The sequence below is a fragment of the Nothobranchius furzeri genome, chromosome 12, assembly GCF_043380555.1.
Source record: "Nothobranchius furzeri strain GRZ-AD chromosome 12, NfurGRZ-RIMD1, whole genome shotgun sequence".
In the NCBI taxonomy this organism is placed as follows: domain Eukaryota; kingdom Metazoa; phylum Chordata; class Actinopteri; order Cyprinodontiformes; family Nothobranchiidae; genus Nothobranchius; species Nothobranchius furzeri.
The window spans coordinates 29,417,228-29,442,233 of NC_091752.1; the positions used below are offsets into that span (position 1 = coordinate 29,417,228).

General features: G+C 39.4%; 1 protein-coding gene across 3 annotated transcripts in view; it reads right to left on the reverse strand.

Moving 5' to 3' along the window:
• The window catches only part of parga (poly (ADP-ribose) glycohydrolase a), a 31,168-nt gene extending 11,939 nt beyond the window's left edge, over positions 1 to 19,229 (reverse strand). For 2 of the 3 annotated variants that reach the window (XM_015944753.3, XM_070542006.1), the window contains exons 1-12: positions 19,094 to 19,229; positions 18,089 to 18,147; positions 17,315 to 17,962; positions 17,097 to 17,214; positions 16,354 to 16,476; positions 16,153 to 16,233; positions 15,672 to 15,746; positions 8,877 to 8,969; positions 7,948 to 8,102; positions 2,301 to 2,380; positions 2,154 to 2,214; positions 1,964 to 2,039 (exon numbers count right to left, since the gene is read on the reverse strand). In XM_015944753.3, coding sequence (XP_015800239.1) covers positions 1,964 to 2,039; positions 2,154 to 2,214; positions 2,301 to 2,380; positions 7,948 to 8,102; positions 8,877 to 8,969; positions 15,672 to 15,746; positions 16,153 to 16,233; positions 16,354 to 16,476; positions 17,097 to 17,214; positions 17,315 to 17,962; positions 18,089 to 18,105 — 1,527 coding nt within the window. In that variant the 5' untranslated portion in view covers positions 18,106 to 18,147; positions 19,094 to 19,229. The remainder of the gene's footprint in view (positions 1 to 1,963; positions 2,040 to 2,153; positions 2,215 to 2,300; positions 2,381 to 7,947; positions 8,103 to 8,876; positions 8,970 to 15,671; positions 15,747 to 16,152; positions 16,234 to 16,353; positions 16,477 to 17,096; positions 17,215 to 17,314; positions 17,963 to 18,088; positions 18,148 to 19,093) is intronic. The other variant, XM_015944754.3, reaches the window with a different exon arrangement.
• Between the last annotated feature and the right edge of the window lie 5,777 nt (positions 19,230 to 25,006).

Consider the following 25,006-nt stretch of genomic DNA (forward strand, 5'->3'; position numbering starts at 1 on the left):
TAAACATGACTGCAACATAAGATAGTTTTGTGATTATTTCACTGTAAAATTATTCCTCTGTGTACCTTTAAGGATTGCATCAACCTGAAAGAATGAGAATCAGTGACCCATGAACCTTTAAAGCATTAACCCAATTAGATGCCTACAATCTATTATCATACAAAAATGTCTAGCATTAGCAGAATGCTGACATTTGTATGAAAGCTGCTTTTTGTACATCTTTGTACTATTTCTAATTACCGTCATAAAAATCCAAAAAACTAAAGCCAAACAAATTCTACAAATTCCAGGTAGAATTTCAGCTGCTTAAGTATTTTATCTGCTGTCGCAGCACAGGAAAAATTTAGGTGTGACTTTAAGTCGTTCATTCCCTGTACTTGTTTTCATGGCACAGATAAAAGAGCAGTCTATTCAGTCACGATGCTGATACTTATACGTCCCGTCAGGGGTGAAGATTCTGCCCGGTGGCCCACAGCTTCGTCAATCTGTGTGACAGTAAGTGTGTTTGTATGTGTAAGAGTGTGTGTTTTCAAACCAGTCACCCAACTTATTTTTTCCCCCTCTGGTTCAGCCCTAATCTCACCTCCCCACCCTTCAATCTCACCAGGTGACAGGATGACAGCCCACTCTGCCCTATCGAAGCCCAACACACAACCAGCATCCGGCCTGCAAAGGTAGCCGTCAATCCACTTGTAGGACTCCTGGCCCACTGGGTCATCCCGGTGAAAGACCTCGCCCTCATCGTTTTTTTCCCTTCATGTGCCTTCCTCTCTTATTTTGCACCCAAGGGCCCTCTCCTCCACCCTTGCCACTCTGAGCTACTCATGTGTGTACATATGCTGTCAACACGAGTTTCACCAAAAGCACCAGTCATACAAGAGAATAAAGGGGCTAATGCAACAGGATGAATCAAGTGTTTACTTAAATGCATAGGCACTAAATTATACAATCAATTTTGATTCAAATAATTTGCACTTTTGCAAACTGGTCAAAGGCAGGTTTATTTTTTTTAATGGGTTAAGATGAAAACAAGACCAGGTTGAACTGGATAATAATCATCGTTACCCAAGTCATATTTCTATGTGTTCCCTGATTTCTCTGGTTAATATTTCTAATAGAAGTCGACTGATATGGGGTTTTCTATTGCCGATACCAATCCCGATATGTAGGAGATATGGTCAGTCGATGGCTGATATCTACTGCTGATTTTTTGGGCCGATTTTCATGATTGATATCCAGACAATTTCCACCATATTTTCATGTTAAAATGTAGGGCTGGGCGATAAATAGAAAATGTATCGTAATTGAAGTTTGTGACTCTTATCGAGAAAATTTTTCCCATGTCAATAAATTTGATAATTAAAAAAATGAAAAGATGTGTGTAGGTTGGCATTGTTCATGTCCCTTTAAGAAGCTGTACCACCTTGAGTCACGTAAAAATGTGACTCAACGTAAAACATCTAGTGGACAACTTTTGTTTCTGTGCATACCTGTAGTTATCGTCCATTTATCGTTATCGAGGTGAAATCCTCAATATATTGTGATAATGATTTTAGGCCATATCGCCCAGCCTTATTAAAATGTCACTAATAACATCAGTTATGCACAAAATTTCTGAAGCTGGATCACATTTTGAACTCTGAATTTAACAAACAGTTAAATCTTAACTTTGTGTTAAAGTTCACTCAGTGTTAAAGTCAGACATTAAAATAAAGTTAATTTAGAGTACGTATGTATTATGCAGATGTTAATCGTGAACGTAAAAATATATTTAAATCAAATTCTGCAACAGCACTGGGCTGTCTGAGGATATGCCTGACTTTAAATTGGCGTTTCAAAGGACAATTTTTGGCCGAAACGGACGTATAAAAAAACAGTAAATACCAGCCCGATATATCGGCTGACCAATATTTGTCTACCCCTAATTTCAAACAAAAAAACTAATTTAAAAATCAAATCTTACCTGGAGCATGCCGTATCCTTCACTCTCAATAGTCCCCTCACAGGTGATATGTAGACGTGTCAGCTGAATCTGAGAGCTGAAAAAAAAAAAGAAATATTGAAGATGTACTAAGACATAAACCATTGGTGCATCCAGACAAAAAAACGACTTCATAAAATAATAACTATTTAAATCTTAAACTGGTGATTACCTTTCCCAGTTTGGAGGCTGGTTTAGTGTTTGTCTTGTGAATGTAACAAGACCTTCGGGTTCTACAAAATAATATACAAAAACGTCACAGGTGCAATAGCACAGCTTTTAACAGGATTTTTTTAAAGAAGACATTTTTAGAGCTTACTTGTTTGCGTCACTCTCCTGAAGTAACAAAGTAGAGTTTTCAACTTCTCAATTTTTCTTGTTGAGGCACCTTCAAACAACCTGAGAAAAAAAGAAAATGGAAACTCGAAATTAAACAAGTTTATATTTTAAAAACCTGAAGCTAACTGTTTAATGATAAAACCCATTCATGCTTCACTCAGTTATCATCCATAAGTCACTGAACAACCAGACTACAGCAACATGAGTGAAGTCGAGCTTTTTAACTAGCGTGATGTCTCTTCCAACTCGACCATGTCACTGCCCGAGGCGCCGTCTCAGTTCACTGAGGTTACTAAATAAATAACGAGTGGAAGATCAGGGGGAAAGTGTTGGATGGGTCGCTTCAATCAGCCCACGCAGGCACCCTCCTATTAAAAACAAACCAAAGCTGATGACTAATTACAGTCCACCTTTCTGTTCTGACTCCTGCTGCTTTCTGCTCCAATCGGTCAAGAATTAAAACAAAGGGAAACTATAAAATGAAAAATCTGGTGCACTAAAAGCCCATCAGCCAACTAAATAAAAAAAATGTAGTTATGAAAAACAATTCCTGCATATAAAATAAACCATTTTTATACTTTAAAAGTTTATTTAAAGCTTTCAAACACAAATAAATTTCCATTTAAAGAATAACGGTTGATTCATATCTGCCAACACTTATCAACCACATGGATACGGTGTTTTGTGTGGGATTGTTTTTGCAAATGCAGCTGATCTTTTTCTAATGATTATCAAAAAGGGCTTCTTGCTGACAAATCTGTTAAACAGGATCCGTGTCGCATTCTTCTCAAACTGAAAAAACAAGCTACAGAAGTATCCTGCCTTCTACGCTGCTCCTTGAATCCATCCATCACTTAACTGAAGACAAACCTCGACAGTTCTGCCAAAACAGCAATCAGCAGATTGCTTGCTGCCCTGCGTGTCCAAGACAGAGAGCTACTGTAGCCAATAAGCAAAGTGACGGACACTCCCTCAATTACAGAGAGAAAGACAGGGCCAGTAATGATCCTGGGCCAATTTTAGACTGCAGTGGTTGTCTTATTTCATCTTTTCAGACACACCACAGCTCCCCCTCCATCCACCCACCCTCACCATTGCTCTTTTCTGTTTTTCGCTGCAGGCAAAAATGTTGAGAACAGGCTCAAGTGGCTCTGAAAAAGCCAAGTTTGCAACTGAATGAGTGTTTACATTATTATGGCACTCTTACAGAGTGAAAGTTCGAGGTTTACATTCAAAAAATACAAAAGGGGGACTTCATAATATGATATCAATACAATAAAATTACACACATCACTCTTTAGAATGCAAATTCCCATTGTGAACTTGAGGAAGTTATTATGACTCTTGCAAATTAACAAATAATTTAAAAACAGCCACTTTGAGAATGTACTTATATTCTAACAGGCAGCACTGCTGGTACACTACAGTTTTACTAAAACAACTCCCGTATATCAGGCAATTACTGGAAAGTATGATTCAGAAACCCTTTTGTCTCTAATAAGAAGAAGGTGCATAATGAAACAAGAGAAAATTGATTTGGGGTGAAATCTGGACAAAATGCTGGTTATAATGAGGCCTTTACTGTCCAAAACACCATTAATGAAGCTGGTAACAATATCTCATAGCTCTCTTAAAGGCCCTGTGTCTCACTCTTGCCTTCATTTGCTATTGATCTCTGAGCCACACACTTAGAATTTGAGTCTATATTTCAGACTTCTACAATTTCAGTCCTAATTCAAGTGTTTGGGGAAAGACGTTAACTAAAGTATTCAAGAATTTAACACAGTATCAGGATTTTACAGTTTGAGTAATATGTTGCCCTTATTGATGGCATGTCTCCTGTCATTTTCATTAATCATTGTTACATAAACTAGCTAGGTCAAAATCAACCAACTTTAGTTATGAGAACAAGGTATTTAGATTTTGAAACTATTTGTATTCAGAATAGCAGTATAAAACTTGAGCAATCTTTGGCCATTCTTATTATCTGCTTTTACCTTCAGTTCATCTAAAAATACCTTACAGAAATATTCATATAAACTGAAATTAGCTTTAAAGTAACGCTATAGTTAGTAAAGTTTGTAAACTGTAAGCTACAACGTTAACATGGACCTCAGTGATTGGGTTAAAAACTTGGCTGGTTTAATTTCTGACACCACTCTGAAGCTCTTTACTGGCCCCATACTGCACTTAACAGTTTTGTGGAGAGGGTAGGTGTTCTATAGGGGAAGGTCTTTGCCTGCTTTATCCAGCTGTTAGCTGTTATGCTAGCAGTTTGCTTTTTCAGTTTGCTAATCGTTAATTAAAAGCACAAGACAAAGAAAAGATACGAGTTTCCTTTTTTGTTGGCATCATGGTGCAGCCTCGAAGTAAAAGCCAGAGAGTAATGTCTTCAGAGGCAAAGCAAATAGCTTTGGCTCTTTGGGCCTACACTAGTTTGAGGGAGCTAAAGGAGGCACAATATCACAGACTTGTGGCTTTGTTGCTACTGGACATGTAAGCAATATAATTTTTTTGCCCAACAGTATGGATCCTTTTACTTTGTGTGTTTTAGTATTAGTTGGCTCATGTTAGTGTTAGCTTGTTGTTAGCACTAGCCACAGCAGGCTGTAGCAGGGTTGTTTACGACAGTTGTTTTTCCACTTTCAATCAGTAGGGAGGAGGAGCAGAAAACTGCTCTGTGTTACTTTAAATATTTTCATTTATGTTTATGTTTATTCATTTAGCAGATGCTTTTATCCAAAGCGACTTACAATTTATAAACTATAGGGTATGTTGTGATCTGGGGGGAAACCGGAGTACCCGAGGGAAACCCACGCATGCATGGGGAGAACACGCAAGGCCGCAGCCGAGTTTCGAACCTGCAACCTTCGTGCAGCGAGGCAACATTTAGATGTGACAAATACTACTATGGATGTGAAAACCCAGGTAAACACAAAGTTATATATCCCCATTAGGCAGCTTTTTCCTAAAACTATGAATTTACTGAAATTTCACAATAACTCATGTAATGATACTGAATCGATATTTAAAAGCAGTGTATCAATTTTCTTATTGAGAATTTAAATGCAAAGTAACATTTACTATATGTCTTTTGTGTGGTGCAAATAAATTCACATGTCAAGAATTTTATTGAAATGTACTACATCAATAAATGCTTCTACCTTCATTTCAACAGTCACTGAACATGTTCACCTGTAACACACACATCTCAACAACCTCTCTCCACCATTAGAGACCTTACGTCAGAGACCAACAGGCATGAGTAAGCAAACCAAAAATAAAATGGTAAATAAATAAGTTTTTTTTTTTTCAAATTAGACATCCTAGCATTCCTCAAAATCATAATAGAAACAGAAAGAATAATTTTTACTCCACTATGCTGATCTCCATCCCACCAAAGGGGCATACCAGCGAAAGGTGTCAACCTCTTCTAAAGAACTCCACTGAAAGATGCCAAAATTATAAATAAAATAAAAATGAAAAAGGAGCTTTTTGGTACTTTTATTATCCAACACCATCGCTAAATTCTACACCGAACTTACAGGCCATCAACAAAAAATAAACACAGATTTATCTATTGAGGCTTTTAAAGTCAGTAATACTCCCTGGTGGAAACCAGCTTAGTTTGAATGGCAGGATCATTCCAGACATCTCCTAAACCAAAATATTTTGTACATTTCAGTATAATTACTAGGGAAGTCCCATTCTGATATCGATATCGGAAGTAATTCGATATCAGCCCAAAAACAGTGTATCGGATTATTTCGGATGGCATCAAAAATATCCGACATAAGCAGAATAAGATTCACATTTTTGCAACCAATGGTTAAGAAAAAATTGTCATTTTTTTCATACTTACTGTTATTGGCTCTTGTTCTCCAATTGAGTAATATCACCTGAGCAAGCATTTCATACATTCCACACTAGGGAATAGATAAATGTATGTATGATTTGTGCAGATATCCTATCAGATTGATATCGGCACCGGTCAATACTGAAGGCTGCAACATTGGTATTGTGTCGGAAGTGAAAAAGTTATAACGGGACGTCCCTAACAATCAGTGTTGGGAGTAACGCCGTTTAAGTATAACGGCGTTTCTAACGGCGTTCTTTTATAGGTAACGGAATAATCTAATTAATTACTTTTCCCGCCGTTGCAACGCCGTTACCGTTACTGGGGACGGAAGGTTGTGCGTTACTCTGTGCTTGTCGAACGTTGATCAGCAGTGTGAGGCTTTCTGACCGCCACACTTCAGCTGCAGCCAGGGAGAGAGAGGTGTCGGTAACCCTAACCCTAACGCACTTACAAACACCATGATGATTGGCCGGGTGGGCGGAGACCCTCAGTGTTCTCACTGTCTCTGTCGCTGCTGCTGGAGACACAACAAAGCAATGACGGGAATAACTCTGTTTAAAATAACCGCGTTAATAAAATTATTTCTTTCTGTAACGAGCAAACTAATTAATTACGTCTTCTTTTATCAAAACGTCGTTTCTGTTACTGATAAGAAAATGCATGCGTTAAGCAGCGCGGTGTGTTGAAGCGGTCATCAGCTGATCAGGAGCTAAAGAGGTAGATGTTTAAGAGCATCACGGCCCGTGAAGAACGAGGAAGACGTGATGAATAGTCTACGGCTGCAGACCCCCCGCAGATTTGTTGCTGCAGCAGCGAATCTGCGGGTCTGCAGCCGTGCCCTTAGCGTGACAGCGGGACGTCCTGATCTTCTACCTTCCTAGATCATCCAGCTGTAACCTGTTCCTGATCATGTCTTTAGTCCCGCTGTAACACTGATGCATCAGACTCAAACGTCATGGAGCTCAGGTGTTATCAGAACTACCTGTGTGTGTTCACCACCCAGCTTCAGCTCTTCTGTGGTTGGGTCTGACCCAAGTTAGTAAATGTAAGTCCTCCATCAGGCTTGTGCCTCTTCTAGTGTCATTTTAAAGGATTTTATTTATTTATTTAACCATTACTAGATTACCAGCAACAGAAATGCTGCTAAAAAAAGACAACTATGTGAAGCTGGATAAATTAAAATAATGCAAAATTACATTTATTTCTGTAATTTAACTAGACCGAGATACCATTTAAAGGCTCGGGAACCTTTACAGGTGTTTCTATTTGCAATTTTAAATGTTAGCTGATTGGGGTCTTGTTAAATATCACACAGTGACCTATTAATAGTCTAGATTAGTGTAATGCTCCTATTAGTAGTTCCTCCTGTTAAGTGCTTATTTGTTTAAATTATTCAGGTTTATAAAAACATTTGGACATACATTTTATTATGTTCAGTCATTAGTCATTTATATTTTACTATTGTAGTAATTCTTGCATTCTTTAATGAAAAAAGTAACTAAGTAGTTACTTTAGTTGGTAATTAGTTACTTTTATGATCTTGTAACTCAGTTAGTAACTGAGTTACTTATTGGACAAAGTAATCAGTAACTATAACTAATTACTTTTTCAAAGTAACGTTCCCAACACTGCTAACAATTATGCATAAATATACAATTTCTATTGTCAATGTGTGTTTTACAGTTTGATTTTTCTTAATAAATTTAATTAATCCACCTAATGTGAGATAAGAAGTGTTTGATGCCTTTTTAGATTAGTGTACCTTTACCTGTAGAAGTTGATCTCGGGGTAATTGCTGTACTCAAACTTGCGGGAGTTTCGCCGAGGGAATGTGCAGAAGAAGGCATTGGCCAGAAGACAGGCTATTTGCTCCTGAGACATAGTCAGGGAATGATTCATACTTGACTTGAGTAAAGGGATTGGCTAGAAAGAGAAACACAAACGTAATAAAAGTAAAAGACCAGTTCTAAAAATAAAATGCTGAGTTTTACATAAACAAGCCAAGATGTTGGGAAAATGGTTGTGTGGGTGTAGAAGTGTAGGTTGCAGGGCTAATGAGGGTAGAAAATTAGTTTAGTGATCTAGCAAACAGGAGATAAGGAGGGTTCCATTAGGTAAATGGGTGGTAGTAATTAAGGTTCCGGTTTTCTTGCTCCCCATCAGGTTTGTTCAGGCAGATACACGAGGCCCATCTATCTTCACTGATTAGGACTAAAGAGTCTCCCAAGGCTGCCCAGTTGGCAAATCAATACAAGCTCTAATAACACAAACATAAACATCGGGCTTCACGGCTAACACCACAGAGCAAGCCCAGAACACTTAACAGCAAAAATGCACTGCTTTTTAAGGTGAAATCTCTCTCAGGAACTCTTTACGTTTGTTACACTGGTGCACACTTTACTTGCTCAGGAAGCTACAAGAGAGTTTTTCCTATTCTCCCAAGAGTGGGAGTTACATTTCCTAAATTAAATTAAACTGGAGACTCTGAAACAGATGATGTAATTAGAAAAATACCAATCTTGTAATTCTTGTTTTGCTATAAAATAAAAACAAAGACAAACAGAGTTGACATTTAGAATGACCTGTAACGTGAACCGGCTCAATTTGAATTAACGTAGGGTCCTCTGAGGTTTATCAGGGTGAATATGAAATATGGTTTCACAAAAAGTGTTCAACGACTAAAAAGGCTAGACTTACCATCGTGCAGAGGTGGGGAGCACTCAAAGCTAGTTTAACCATGGAAGGTAGTATGGTGTCAAAAAGGTATTGCACCTCGCAATGCTCAAGATACTGGAGAGAAACAAAACACAGTCATTTGTTTTCAGTGGGATTATTGATTATAATGATGATAATTAGTTTGCAGCACTAATTTAAATATTACATAGATTATTTAACAATTCAAATATATTAATTTATTTGCTATGTAATAGTGTAATGACAAAAATCAAAGTGTGATATAAAAGTTTGCCCAATCCTGTACAATACATTTACAATAAATTACAATAAATAGGTTTGCTAAATATGTATAATATACCAATGTGGCAAAAGCCATGAGAAGACCAGCCCAGAAATTTAGACCAACCGTTGCAAAAGATTTAGCTCTGCAGTTTGGTCTAGTCACGCTCCACTGTAGTCTGAGCAAGTCTACCTGTGGCCCACACGGTGTCTTGCCAATCACAAGGCTCTGTGTTTATTTGGCCAGCGTAACACCTAAGCTTCTTCTTCTGCTTCTTTGATGGTGTATGGCAGGTTGTCCCATTTACTGATTTCCATAGCGATGAATACTTCCCATTTTTCTTAGCTCTGATTGGTCCTAGCGCTGTCTAAATGTGTGCAGAGACAGTTTAAAGATAACCATAGCTTCCACCCCACGAACGGGTTGCTTCAATGACTTGTGGCCAAACTATATATTCACATATACAGGATGAGAAGACAGCTATTAGATGACACTTCTAATAAATGTTGCCTTATGACAGCAAGTCTGGGGTCATAACCCAGTAACAGGAATATTTACTGAATGCTCTTTCAAGCAGCAAAATCTCAGTTTCTGTGAAGGTGTGGAGGGTTTGTCGTTGTAATGAGGTGATGTTTTACATCTGAGATGTCAACCATCTCAACATTTTCTTGCAGCAGAGCCACTGACTGGGCAGAACCTTATTTAGTGGAAACCACCATCAATCTGAGAATGACTGCGATGACTGAGGCATCCATACCTCAGCTGCAGCTTACCTCAGCATCCACGGGCAATTCCCTCTAAAATAAACACCCAGGTTTTTCATCATACACCCTGATTTACAACACAATCATTTATGAGTTTATTGGCTTCGAATGTCACCGTCATCAATCACCTGTCTCGTTTTATCAAGGCAAGCAGAGGAGCATGCGCTGATTAAATGGACCTTCTAGAGTAAATGCAAATGACCAATTGTGGGGAGAGTGGCAGGCTGGTTGGATTTTCAAGAGGAAGTCTTCTGTGGTTGACTTGGCTTGGAGCATTTATAAGGCTACAGAGCAGGTCTGACTAAATGCTGTCAGAAGTAATGAGCTGGCAGACATCATAAAGTGCTCCGGTGGGACTAATAGATGGTAGTTGGTGATGCAGCAGGATAAGGTCAGAAAGATGATAGTACAGCATTTTCACTGCTAAAGCAACAAGCTGGCCACAGGCCAAATGTACTGAAAGACTAATGGCTGATAACACATTTGTCTTTTTGGTTCAAGATAAATTGTATTTATTGGCAGCCACAGGTCCACAATTCTTGATTTCAAGGCTTAATTTAGAGGTACGTTTTTTTTCTAATGCATTTGTTGTCTCAATGAAGTTTTATTACTATTTTTTCTAAACCACTGTGGTAGATAAAGCGAGTGAATGAGAGCAATCGTATTTGTTTTTGTCTTGCTGCTGAATGTTGATAGATAAGAGGAGCATCACTAACACTTATTCTAGAACCGTTATCTTGTACAGCCCGCAGACATTCATCAGAAAGTGACACAAGTGACATTTTAATTTGGCTGAGAGGGAAACACTAAGACGATTTACAGACAAGCCATAATTTGGATAATTTTTTTCCCCTATGGTTACTACACATTGAGCTGGGTGCCAATCATTGGCCCAGGGGCAATGTACCTCCATACAATTACCTCTGGGCTACAAAAATGTCGCTCAAAATTTAATATGATGGTCTTGGCTAGGATATACAATGGTTATAAGTCAAACTCACAATAAATATGTTTAAAGGAAAATATTTTCAACAACTTTGGCAAAAAGAAAGAGTGGAAATTTACTGAGGTATCCCATTTCACAGCATTTCTTTTCATTTATTTATATATTTTTTTGTTTCGGATAGCACACTTTCTGGCTGTCTCTTTATTTTATCTCGTTTATTTAATCACTTCTGCATTTTGACAGGGAGAAGGAACCAAGGTTCGACAATATGTGAGATGAGGACAAATTTGGCTATTACCCAAGTTTCATAAACTGCCTCATATAAAAAGAAAGTGCAGTAAAAAACACTAAAATTAATGCAAACAAACAGCTGATCCCTTGAAACGTTACTAAAGGTCCCATTCACTTGTTTTAACCTTTTAACTTCCTCACCAAGAAAGAAGCAATGACATAAATTAAACTTTTGATTTTTTTTATTTGGAGCAATAAGAGCTTTAGTTGAATGTAAATTAATAATAGTAATAATATAATAATTGTATAATTATTAAAAAGACAGTTTATTATTCTTTTTCTTCAAATTATTCCCTTAAGAGTTGGTGCTGCTGTGGGATCAATTAAGTCTATTCTATTCTATTCTTCTATTCTAATCCATGGAAATATATATTGAAGCATAGTTGAAAATGAATAAAATAATATCCAGTTGTTGTATTGGTGGCTTTGTACCATATAACCATTAAAATCGTGTCTAAAATACATAGGGCGCATCTTTGGGGAACGCCATATTAGATACTACGTTTTCCTGGCCAGCTCGGGGTCTTGAGCCTGTTAATGACGTCACACTAGATCAGTGGCTGGACGTACAATTTATATAATTAACGTTACCACGTTCAAAAACATTAGGCAGTAAGATACACAAATTTAACAACAAAATTGCTAAACTCTTTCCAAAACATATGTGAAACAACAGAATCGTAAAAGATTATCAATATATGATAAATTGCATGTATTTGTGTAGCGCCTTCTTAGGGTTCTACAACCCCCCAAGGCACTTCACAATACACTCAGTCAATCACCCATTCACACACACACACACACACACATTCACACGCTGGTGGGGATGAGCTACGATGTGGTCACAGCTGCCTTGGGGCGCATTGACAGAGGCATACAGCGGTGTCTGGCCCTGGCTCGGGGGTCTTGGCTGGACCCTGGTTCCACCTGAACTGGTAGGAACACTTCCATTCCATTCCATCACGAGAGAAGGGGATGTCTGAGGGGGGGAGGACCTAACTTTATCTAGGTGTCTTATGTCTTACGTAGTCTGGACGTTGAACGAATGCAGGGATGGGAGTAGATATTCCACTGGGGTGGGGCTGAGTTGGTGGCCCAGGGGCTCTGTGGGGTTCTGCAATGCTGCTGCTTTGGGCCCTGACTGGATGAGCTGGGGTCTCCATGCCACAGATGGACTTTGGGAACGAGGGTGCCTATTGGGGCCAGTGGAGGAACTGGCCCCCTTGAGGGCTCAGGACCCAGTCGTTCCTCCTCATCAGACATTTTCCTCCTCCAGCTCCTTTACATCACCACACAAACATGTACATAGGGTCTTAGGGAGTGAGTAGGGCTGGGCAATAAACCTAAAATTTATCGTTATCGAAATTTCTGACTCTTATCGAGATCATTTTTCCCATGTCAATAAATTTGATAATAGAAAAATGAAAAGATGTGTGTAGGTTGGAAACATTCGTGTCCCTCTAAGAAGCTGTACCACCTTGAGTCAAGTAAAATTTTGACCAAACGTAATACACGTAACAGCCCCATCTAGTAGACAACCTTTGTTTCTGCACATACCTGTAGTTATCGTTCATTTATCGTTATAGAGGTGAAATCCTCAATATATCGTGACATTGATTTTACGTCATATTACCCAGCCCTAGGAGTGAGTAAGTCAGGGGGTGTGGGTAAGGTTGCCATTTCTGCAGTCCCAAGGCGGCCTGCACCCCAATTTTATGCGCACATTAATCACCTCCACCAATGACATTCCACGCAAATGAACATTTACAGCTCTTTTCCATTGCCAGGTCTGGAACAGCCAGGTCTGGTTATTTTTGGACCGATATGTTCCAGTATGGGTCTGGAATTTTCAGACGAGCATTTCGATCGCAGTTTGGGCCATCCTGTCGGCAGGCGGGGTTAACAATATCCACAATTTTAAATGTTGTGAAACTATTCAGTATTTCTGTGCAGCAATAACTGGTCTACAGAGCTAAAGACAAAAACAAAATGCTTCCACATGTGACTCCAGAGTGCAGTCGCTAAGTCCAGAAGCCTGCCTCTGCTGCCTCGTCTATAAATAGCATTCAGCGCGTCGTAGCAACGTCGTGTATTATCCCATCCAAAACAAAAAAAAATCCATTCTGGCTGTTTCTGTCCTTAACCATTAACTATATCAGGCTTTAATTTCTTCATCTTGGCCCGACACTGAGCCGACTCTGATCCTTCAGCTGCCATCCACTGAGAGAAAAACTACCGATTCCTCTAGCTCCTGTGGACTCTCACGATGAAGGTGAGAAATGTATGGAACTCTGAAGGTGACCAACACTTGCTGCTACTTGCTGCAATTTTTTCACATTTATGTTCAGCTAACGAAAATACAAACAACGGAACTCTGTTTGTTTTCCTTGTTGCAAGTAGTGATGTATTTCTGTCAACCAATCAGTAGACTGTGTTGCTGCTCCACCCTAACCGTACCGCTCCAGGAATTTCTGGACCTACAACAGAAGGGAGCCCAAAAAGTTCCGTGACTGGCGAGGTCAAGGTCGATTGTCTGGACCGGTTTTACAATCGGAACAAAAAAAAATTGCGACCAGATCCGTCCCATTCCATGCCAGTTTGGGTGATGGATAAGGCCTATTAATGCCTTGGGGGTAAGCACACTCAATGGCACCTGGCGGGGGGATCTTTCTGCCTCACCTCGAGTGCTGTGCCCACTTCTAATTTTATTCTGCACCTAGACACTGAGGGTTCTGGGGGGCAGTTGTAGTTGTGTGCTGGTGCCAGCTGTAGGCCAGACAATGCCTGCACTGCCTTCTCTCCATCTTTCTGCAGGTTTAGAAGTACATTCTTGTTCATCATTTATTGTTTTTGTTTGTTTGTTTGTTTTATTATTCAATTGCGACCTACACACTTCAACTTGTCCTTCTCCTGAGGAGCAGATTCAGCTTTATAAAATGCATCCACTCTGTTCCGTGCTGAGAGTGAACAGTCACTGACAAAACGGCAGCATGGAAGCCAGCTTTACTTGGAGTTTTTACAGATTTAATGGGTGGTTTTAATTAAATTAACTTCAGCTATAAAAGGCGAAACCATCGATCTACAAAGCTTTCTGCTTTACTCGGAGAAAGTATTTTAAGGGGGGAGGCCTTGAGAAATTATCTCAATTTAGTAAAGTAACTTGTGATGAGAAAACATGGACATTAAGCTCAACTATCTTTTATCACGAGTATAGTGTGCTGTCAGATATGACAACCATATAATGACTATTTATTTTACCAAACGGGGAACTAACTTAGCCAGAAATAAAATAATAAGCATAAAACTACCCTGCTGGAAAGAAAACTATAATGAACAACTGGATTTAAAAAAACATGAAAAGTAAAACTCTACTAATTTTAAAAAATATTTATTTTGAAAGAATGAAAGATTGCAATGATTTATTAAGGTTTTGCGTCCCCTTGATTGGGGGTAAGAAGGGGCTTTATAAATAAAGTTGAATTTAATTTTTCTACTGTCCCTCACTGACTGAATAAATACATAACATTTATTTTTCAGTGCATGGCAAAGCAAGCATAAACCATTCTGACTTTAACACTGAGAAGTGCACAAAGTTAAGATTTAACATTTAGTTAAATTCAGAATTCAAAAACTGATTCATCTTCAGAAATTGTTTGCATCAACTGATGTTATTAGTGACATTTTAGCATGAAAATAAGATGGAAAACATCTCGATATCAACCATAAAAACCTGCAGTACAAATCGGCCATCAGCTGACCAGGTCTCCTGCGTATGGGCATCGGTATCTGCAATCAAAACATCTATATCGGTCGACCTCTAGTACAAACATTTCTATTAAATCTATTAATCTATTTTTCTCTATGGTACTTCATAATCTATGAGATACCAATACTGTCAAAGTGAACCCCTCGTGTTTTATTTCACATTATTTTTTTAAAAATTGCGTAATTTTGTACAAAAGCTGTGCTTTCATTGCAGAAATCAGCTTTTTCCTACTGAAAGATTATTTGTTTTTATTCATATAAATAATCAAAAGTAACTCATTTGGGCCAGTTTGAAATACTTTGCCCTAAAAGTGCAACATAGTCCCAGAAGGGGAGGTGAGGAGGGCACAGATGCATTGAGATGCATCAAGTCCCACTGAATCATTCATGGAAATGTAAGAAGCCTAAGGATTCCTTTGTTCATTCAGAACAAGATAAGCAGATATCCCTTTAACATCAACTCTAATTCATTATTAGTTAGAAGAGACAAATAGGCACATCATCCAAATGAGTGCCAGTGCTCAACAGCTGGGACTGCCACCTGAAGAGAAGTAAAAGGAAGCTGAAGCACCCGGGTCAAATTAGGTATATTTAATAGGCGCAAGTAAAAAAAACTAATGTTTCAACATTACGGTCTTCGTCAGAGTAAATTTTTTTTATTACTTTGATTTTCAAGTGTTTTTCATTTTTTATTTCTTAAACCACAGCTTGTAACAACGATTCATTTTAAAAATGCTTTGTGTGTGCGTCATGTATTCCGATCCGCTTACCTCAGTGCAGAGAAGATTCAAGGCAGTGAAGTCCCATTTCTTTGCGTGAGACGTGTGGTACCTCAAAATTGCATCCTGTGGGTCACAACTGGAAGTTATTAATTAAAAAAAACTTAATGCAAGTGGTTTAATAACAGGTTAATGAAGGCTCAGCATAATAAAGATTTCAGGCACTAGTTATGGTTTCTTTCTTAATCTAAAACATAACGGTTGTCTACTCTGCCACCATGTGGTTGTTTATGGAACAGTTTTTTGTATGTTTGAACGATTTTGAGGGGATTATCAGTAAAATTCTGCTCATGAAGATAATGTTTTAGTTTTTTGCCCATCTTTTGTTATGAACACTTATTCAGCTCTGCAGGATAGGTGGAGAGGAAATTGTGTTATTCAGCGTTTGAAATGCTTTATTTGAAGAGTTCTGGAGGGTAGGATTAGCCAGACAGACATGCAGCTGTCTTACTGTCAGATGCAGCTGTCTTACCCTCACATCCAGGCAACTTTTGAACCCTCTCGTCAGAGCAGTTTTGATTAGATCCCACCGACTCTGGACACCACTTCCATCCTTCAGCACATAAAGAAAAATGTTTGATTCCAGTGTTTGTCCCCAGAAACGTTTTTTTTTTTAATCTGATAAAAACAAAAGCTGTGATTCAGTAAAAACACAAGACTTTAACAAGCATACCTCAGTCTCCACAGGAAAAAGATTCTTCTCAGAGCAGGGCATCTTCACCATCCCGTCATCCCACGCATCTCTGAACTTAGTGGGGTAAGAGACAAGGACATCTTCCTCTCTCAATAGATCTGTCTGTAACAGGCAATTAAAAAAACAAGACAGTTCTTTGCATTAAAGGAGTAAAACATATTTACTTTTTCTGTCTAAAAAAATTGTGCTTTTTAACCAAACAAACCCTCAAATTTAGGATACTGAACTGTGGAAAGGACTTAATGCCTCATTTTAAGGCTTATTTTCCATTAAAAAAAACAAGTATTCAGGCTTAAAAAGTGGTAAAAAATATTTTCATAAGATTTTTTATTTTAAAAAAAATAGTTAAACATCCATAATTATTGTTGTGATTTAAAGGTATGAGTGCAGTGAGATGGTAATGGTTGCTGATGTGAGCTTGTTGAGCATCGACGGTGTTCCTGTGGGACTACCAGGGGAGGACAGGCTGATAGAATCTCCACTGACAAGAGGCCCAGAGGGAATAACAGAGGACGGTTCAGCTCCACCTAGTACCATTTCCCGTCTCCTTATTCATGCTGTCCACATCTACACAGTACATGTTTTACACTGTCTTGTCTTTAATTAAAACACCAAATAAATTTCCAATGAACCATGTCATTTCACCTCTCCCTTCTAATTAAAACAATGAAATTCTCTACCAAGGAGAAAGATATAAAATTAAACAAGTGCTGGTGACTCACCCGGATTGTGACAGTGTGATTATGTGCTGCTTTCAGGTACGACAGAGGAGGAGCGCACTGAGGTATTCGGTTGAACTCACTTATGGGCGTCCCCAGCCACGCTTTGTCTAAATCCCTGCTGAAGCACAGCGATCAGTGTGTAAGTGACGTTAAATAAACAGCAACTCGCCATGAGAGATTAAAGAGTGACACAGAGAAGTACAAATGTTTAAAGGTACCTTTTTAAACTTGCATCTGACTGGGTTTCAGTTGGGTCTGGGCTCATCCTAGATGGGCCACTGCAATCTACAATCTCAACACCTCCGCTGCTTGTGGGAGTTGGACGGACTCTTTCTTTGGCGGAAGTTCCAGAGTTAGAATATTGGGATTCCAGCTGAAACTCCATTGTCTGCGTTGTTTCTTCTGCACAAGTGCTTCCATCAACAAATGTATGTGCAGAGGTGTTAATTGTGATTTTACAACCTGGACTGTCAGGACTCATCATCTCCACGTCACTGGGTGTGCCTGCAGCTTTTCTGGGACTACTACTAAGATTAAGAGTGAGTTTTGGAGTTGGGGAGTGCGTATCAACACAGGTTGTTTTAACTGGTGGAGAACCAGGTGAATTGGGTCTTTTGGATTTTTGTCCATTAGAGCTGTGGGACAGATCTGGGTTACTTCTGTTGTCTGCAAGAACAGATTCCTCCACTCTGCAGGCAGAACCACAGATCACTGAATTCTGAGAAGTTAGGTCATCTGGTATACTCTCTACTGGTACACAGTCTTTAGTTTTGTTAGATGTTTGCGCTATATGAGAGAGTTCCTCTTTTTCATCTGTTTGTCGCCTTTCATTCCCTCCATCATCTGACTTGACTTCATCAGACAAACTGCAACAAAACAGAAAGAAGGCAATAAAAGAGTAACAGAGGATAGTTATGACACTTCACTTTATAACTGAAATACTTATTACCAGGTATAATGAAAAACTTTGGTGTGCTTAATGCATGCTTTACCTTTCTTGAGAATCCATCACTTTTTCTTTGACAGGTCATACAAAGTGAATCAGGTTGAACTGCAAAAATGAAATAAAATAAAATAAAATAAAAGCTCCAACATAACTTTAAGTAGTTATGCACCGATATGAAATGTTTTGGCCGATACCGATATCCGATATTAAGATCACCGTCATGGCCGATAACCGATATTTGCCGATGCCGATATACTGACATTAATGCTTCTAAACGCAGCAGATTTTGTATAGAATGAAAATTATTAAAGCTGAATTTACGTTATTATGTTCACACAACACGTTTACGCTTCTGAGATGATTTCATTCACTGTTCACATGACTAAACATTCTCACTAGGCTGTCTTGAGTATATGCATTAATGCGCCCGCAGATTAAATGCATCAACAAATTTATTAATTTTACTTTTGTCAAACATTAATATTACAATTTGTAATCAGTTTGAGCTGAAGCTGTTAACACTTGAAGATTTTTAGATCCATGTTTTAAACTGAACCGTCATTGTTTTGCTATTACTTTCATGTTTTTATTGTCCTTTTCTTATGTAAGCTGGACCTTGAGCCTATAATAAAAATGTACCTACCTTTCTAAAGGTCGAGTGATTCATGAAGCAAAAGATGTCTGTTCAGTGTCTTATCTAAAGTTTAATTTGGATAGTACAGTACAAGCCCAGACAGACAGGAAAAAATCTATATAGCTAAGATAAGCTAGCTAGCTCTTTGGCAAACAACACACTCATTTCATCACCTACACACAAAACACGTATGGGTAAATTGTGATGCAGTAGATGTTTTAAAATATTAGCCTCGTACAACCTCAAATTAACCCGTAAACATAATTTAGAGCTAATAATAACAGCGAGCTACCATCCATTGCACTGTTAGCGTTTATTAGCCTTTATTCGTTAGCCATGACTGTAAAACAGCACTTGGAGCACCATTAAGCGAACAATAAAGCCTGAATTTAAATATAGAAATGCGTTTCAACTTACAAGCATGTCCCTCTTAAAGGGAGACACGTGAGAATGGTGCAATAATGACCGTTTACTTCGATACAGTTACATTCCTCCCAGCAGGAAAGACGGTAGAACCTTGATGAGTAGAAGGCGTATCCTAGCAACATGGTCAAAAGCGATTTACTGTCGTAAAACTATTGATACGCAATTGGCGCAACAAAAGTCAATTTACAGTCAGCGCCACCCAGATAACCGTTCTCGAAAGAAGCTAGAAAAAAGAGAAAAAGACGATTAGAGTGAGTTTTCCCCGTAGCGAAAAAATACACCATGGTGTTGTTTCTTTCTTTAAATAATTTACAGGATTATGACTACTAAGTAACTTTAAATGTAGTTCCCTCTTGTCCTTCTACTCCTCATCCTTCACATTATAATTCCCAACAGGGCAAAACATTTTCTTTCCATTTTTATTGAGATAAGGAGGCTAAAATGTTCTCTACTCCATGGTGTACCAGAACCACAAAGTAGTTCCAGCTTCTTGACACTGGAGAGCGACAAATCTTCATTTTTAAATTAAACTGATTTAGCAAAACAAGAACTCCAAAAGTGTGAAAACTATGGGATGCCAAGTGTAAATTTCTGGTGCAAATTATTTGCATAGCTTTCTTTTTAATATTTAGCCCATTCAGTGTGTAACTGCAAATTTTGTAACTGTAACTTTTGCTGCCTCTTGGCCAGGACTCCCATGAAAATGAGGTTTATTTTAATCTCAATGGGATCCATCCATCCATCCATCTTCTGAACCAGCTTTGTCGCGCGCGCGGGGGGGGGGGGGGGGGGGGGGGGGGGGCTGGTGCCTATCTCCAGCAGTCAATGGGCAAGTAGGCGGGGTACACCCTGGACAGAGAGCCAGTGCATCGCAGGGCAACACAGAGACACACAGGACAAACAACCATGCACACACACTCACACCTAAGGACAATTTAGACGGACCAGTCAACCTAACAGTCATGTTTTTGGACTGCGGGAGGAATCCGGAGTACCCGGAGAGAACCCATGCATGCACAGGGAGAACATGCAAACTCCATGCAGAAAGATCCCAGGCCGGGAATCAGACCCAGGACCTTCTCGCTGCAAGGCAACAGCTCTAACCACTTGGCCACTGCGCAGCCCTCATTGGGATCCTCCTGGTTAAATAAACAATAAATAAAAATTATTCCTACATTTGCCTAGCCTAGTGAACTAGACCAAATTCTTGCTTTGCAAAGTTTGGTCTAGGCACGCTCCATTGGAACCTCCGCAGCTCCTACCAGGACTCTGGCTAGCCAATCACAGCTCTCTAGAGGGGTTTCAAACACATAAAGAGCTGTGATTGGTCCATAATGGTGGGCCAATCATAGTGCTCTATCTGCTTAGTGAACAAATCACAGAGCTTTATCCGCTTTGTGGGACAATCAGGGCACTCTATATGCCTGGTGGGTGGGATGATGCAACAGAGTGAAACAAGAGTACGTCACATTCATTGTCCAGTAGCATGCGGAGATCATTTGAGAGACAACGGTAGAACTCGCCCCACAACCGAGAGCCGTCAATGGAGCGTTGCCAGACTAAATAATACATTTACTTAGTCTGGCTTGCCAGGCTAGCAATATACGTTTCTCTGAGTATGCCACTTCATATTATTATTTTTATCATGATTATATTCTTACTTCCTATATTTGTTTATCTCTTATTTTTATCTTTCTTTTGTTGCACCAAGTACCACAGTCAGTCATTCACCCATTCACACACACATTCACATGCTAGTGGGGATGAGCTACAATGTAGCCACAGCTGCCCTGGGGCACACTGACAGAGGTGAGGCTGCCGAGCACTGGCACCACCGGTCCCTCCAAGGGGGGTTAAGTGTCTTGCCCACGGACACGACAACAGACTGAGTGGTGCTCGAACCTGCAACCTTCCGATTACGGGGCGAGCACTTAACTCCTGTGCCACCATCAAATAATGGTTGTTGAAAAGGATGGTTCGTGCAGCTAAAAGTATTCCATTGAAAGATCTGGTCTGATCCCCCAACAAGCGCTTAATTTAGCATGAAGGCTTGGAAACCTTGCTTGAACTGAAGTTCAGTTCCATATGTAATGTCCAGAAATGGTCAGTTTTCACCTACATATTGACCTACGTGCCACCGGTCATCTGCAGACATAATTCCGTTCTCTAAAGTGGATTTTACATTCTATCTTCCAACAAGCCAGAAGATTCTGCAGTCCTTGTTGACATTTCAGGGGGTACAAGATGTCAGCCTATGTTCCCAAACAAGCCCTTCTTTTGATAAGACTGTGGGATTGCACACTCTCATGAAAGATGAACTTTTACAACTCATAAGTTAAATAATCATTAAATAAACATATGGTTGAATGAGAAAATGTTATTTGAATAATACTATTAATGTTTGAATAATCTGTGCCTAATTCAATGAAGTAGAAATGAATTTTGTGGTTACAATGAAACATTTTGATGTTTTATGATCAGTAATGTTTGGTTTAACAGGTGAATCACTATCTACACTAATACACAATGTTCATAAGATATAAATTAAAGTTAACGTCACTGCACATAAAGATCCTTTATCCACAGAACTAGAACATTCTTGTATCTGGAAAAGACGTGTGTTCTGAGGTTTGTTTGTTAAACACCTCATAACCTCTTTTGTCCTGACTGGCCATGTAATCATAATATGGGAACATTAAAACAGAATCACTAGTTTTGAGCAGAACTCCAGACTGGCCACCGAGGGAAACTCTGTAACCACTGCATCTCTTGACAAGCTGTCAAAACCTTGCCCGCTGCAGCTGACACAGCAAAATGGTTCCTTCAGCTATTCAGAAACATCCGTCTTAGACGCAACCAACCTGTTTGTTGTGACCTGGGAACAACTCGAGACCGGTCTAGTGGTACTGCGGTTGATCCTGCGGACTTCGGTACCTGGGGGTCCACACAGATTCCCGACATTCTGGATCTACCACAGGGGTTCCTATCTGGGTACGTAGGCACGACAAGATTGTGTCTGATGCTGTTTTGATAAGAACCAACTTTGTTAGTTTAATGCATACCAAATTCTTTTAACACCCAGAACTCAGTTTCTTCTAGATACAAGGTTCACCATTCAGTCATCATACATCAAATTCCATCCACTTAGATTCACCCATCACATTCGTCTTGTTCATAGTTGTCACGTTTTAATTTGTTTAGAAAATAAATTTTTCAATTTTTGTAAACGTGACTCTGTCTGAATTAATACAAAGTGTGTTTGATCACTGAAAAAGTAAAGAACCCTTGAATCTTCTGATTCAACATTCAAAGACCAATAAGGTTGATGTCCTATATTTATATAGAATATCACATCTTATTGGTCATAAGTAAAGGTAATATCCTAAGCTTAAAAGCAACAATATTTTCCCCTCTACGCGTGTGTTATTGAAAATTTTATGTTTATTACTTCTTGATCATTGACTCAATCAACTGAATGTAAATGTATTGCTCTATGCCTCTTTGCCTGCTCACTCATTCAGACACAACCACAGAAGCCACACACACACACACACACACACACACACACACACACACACACACACACACACACACATTCTTGACTTCCCACACACACACTCAATCTCTCTCTCTATAAATAAACTCTGTGACCAGATGTTCGGTGCATTTTGCCTCGAGCATCTTGCCACAGTTATAATTGCTTGACTTGTTGTTCATTGTCTCCTTTTTCTCTCCGACTATAGGAAATGGGTTATTGATAAACCTATTGATAAAATCCATGACTTGATGGTGGTTGCCAGGGAAACAGGGCTTGTCAAGAGCTTGGTGAGGGACCAGGTGAGCTGAATGAAGGCAGAAAAATGAGAGTCATGACATACAAAGTTAATTAACGGGGCTTGTCTCACAAAAGTCAGAGCTGCTCTTGTCCTCTGAATGGATTAAAATTATGATATACTTCTATAAAATAAATGCTTTAATTATTATTAATGTTACTTTGGGTGCTTTTTGGGGCTGATCAGTGACATCACTCACTGCCAAAGTAGTCATGATATGCCGACGTCTGTGGAAGTTCTGAAAGGGCTGAATGGAGACACAACAGCTGAGAGGAATGGGACATCCTATCTCCTGGTCAAGTTCCCTATCCCAGGAACTACCCTGAAGTTCTGGTAATGGAGACATGCCTAGTGTCACATTGAGAACGGAACCAGGGAATGCTCAACAGCCTGATCTCCAGATATGTGTCCCTCTCCTCATCCTCCATGGCTATCTTCTACGCCAACCCCCAATAAAAACAGTAGCATCAGCCTGAAAACTCCCACAGCTCTCCCTTGTCTTCAGACTTTTTCCTGTTGTTTGCCTACACAGCTTCACTTTCTAAAGACCTTTTGAATATTTCAGCTGGTGGGTTTAGGACAGACATCTAATATCTTTAAAAAACAACAACAAACAAAATACCAAATAGGGTGAGGAAAATGTTTTGTTTTGTTTTGCCTTGTTTCTTCAAATCTCTCCAGTTTTCAATCAATCAATCAATCAATCAATCAATCAAAGCTTTATTTATAAAGCGCCTTCCGCAACCCTGTCAGGAAGCCCAAAGCGCTGAACATGGTACAGTTAAGTAAATATATTGAATAAATCAACAATAAAAGAAATTCAAATTACAAAATACAAATTACAAAGTACAAAATGGAAATTACAAGATAGATGAAACAGTCCGGTAAAGGACAAATGTGTGAAACACATATGGATTGAGTGGATGGATTGAGTGTACCAATGAAAACTGTGGAATGGATTCAACATAATAGAGGGCCAAAATCAAACATGATCTGGAAACGCCAAGCGGAGGAGGTGTGTTTTTAGGTGATTCTTAAAGACTGGCAGAGAAGGGGACAGCCTAACTGAGGGTGGCAACTGGTTCCAGAGTAACGGTGCTAGGACTGAGAAAGTCCAGTCCCCACGGGTACGACACCTAGACCGAGGGACAGCGAACAGGCCTTGGTCAGAGGAGCGCAGAGCGCGTGATGGGGAGTGTCTGTTCAGGAGAGTGGCCAGATAGGGGGGAGCACCACCCTGGAAGAAATGATAAACAAAGAAGAGTATTTTGAATTGTGAGCGATAGCAAATCGGAAGCCAGTGCAGGGAGGCCAGAACTGGACTGACGTGGTCCCGTTTCCTGGTCCCAGCCTGACAGCGCTGTTCTGCACAACCTGTAGGCGACGCAGTGTTGACTGACACAACCCTGCGTAGAGAGAGTTGCAGTAATCAAGCCAAGAAATAACAAAGGCATGCAGTACCCGCTCCAGGTGGGCTCTCGACAGCATATGCTTGATTTTAGCAAGGCGTCTCAGGTGAAAGAAACTGGACCGGATCACAGAATTGATGTGGGCATCAAATTTAAGTCCTACATCAAGTTTCACCCCCAAACTGGTAACAACATTAAGTTTACACCCTATACTAAAACAATATTACAAATGTTACTACTTAAAAGAAATTAATAACATGCCAAGTCATCACAGACTTCTAACAATGCAAAATCGTTGAAAACTCAATATGAGAAAATTAGAGAAACCTGAGGTGATTCAATTTTTTCCCGCTAGGTGTCACTAAATTATTGCTGCGATGTGCACATATGCGCCTTTTCAACTGTATGGCAAGAAAGTTTGTCATATAATAAATAATTATGACGTCACGTCAATCCAGTTATTTTAAGATGACATTAACATATCTCAGTCTACAGATGGTCGTTTTTACAGCATTAAACATTTCTGCCCATGTCAAAATAATTTTTCTTTTCTGACTGAATTTCTCCTAAACGTGCTGCTTCCTGCAGGTCTTTTCCCAGTAAGCATGTGTTGTAGTGGGGGCTCCACCCCAGCGGTGCCCTCAAGGGGTTGGCCGAGGACT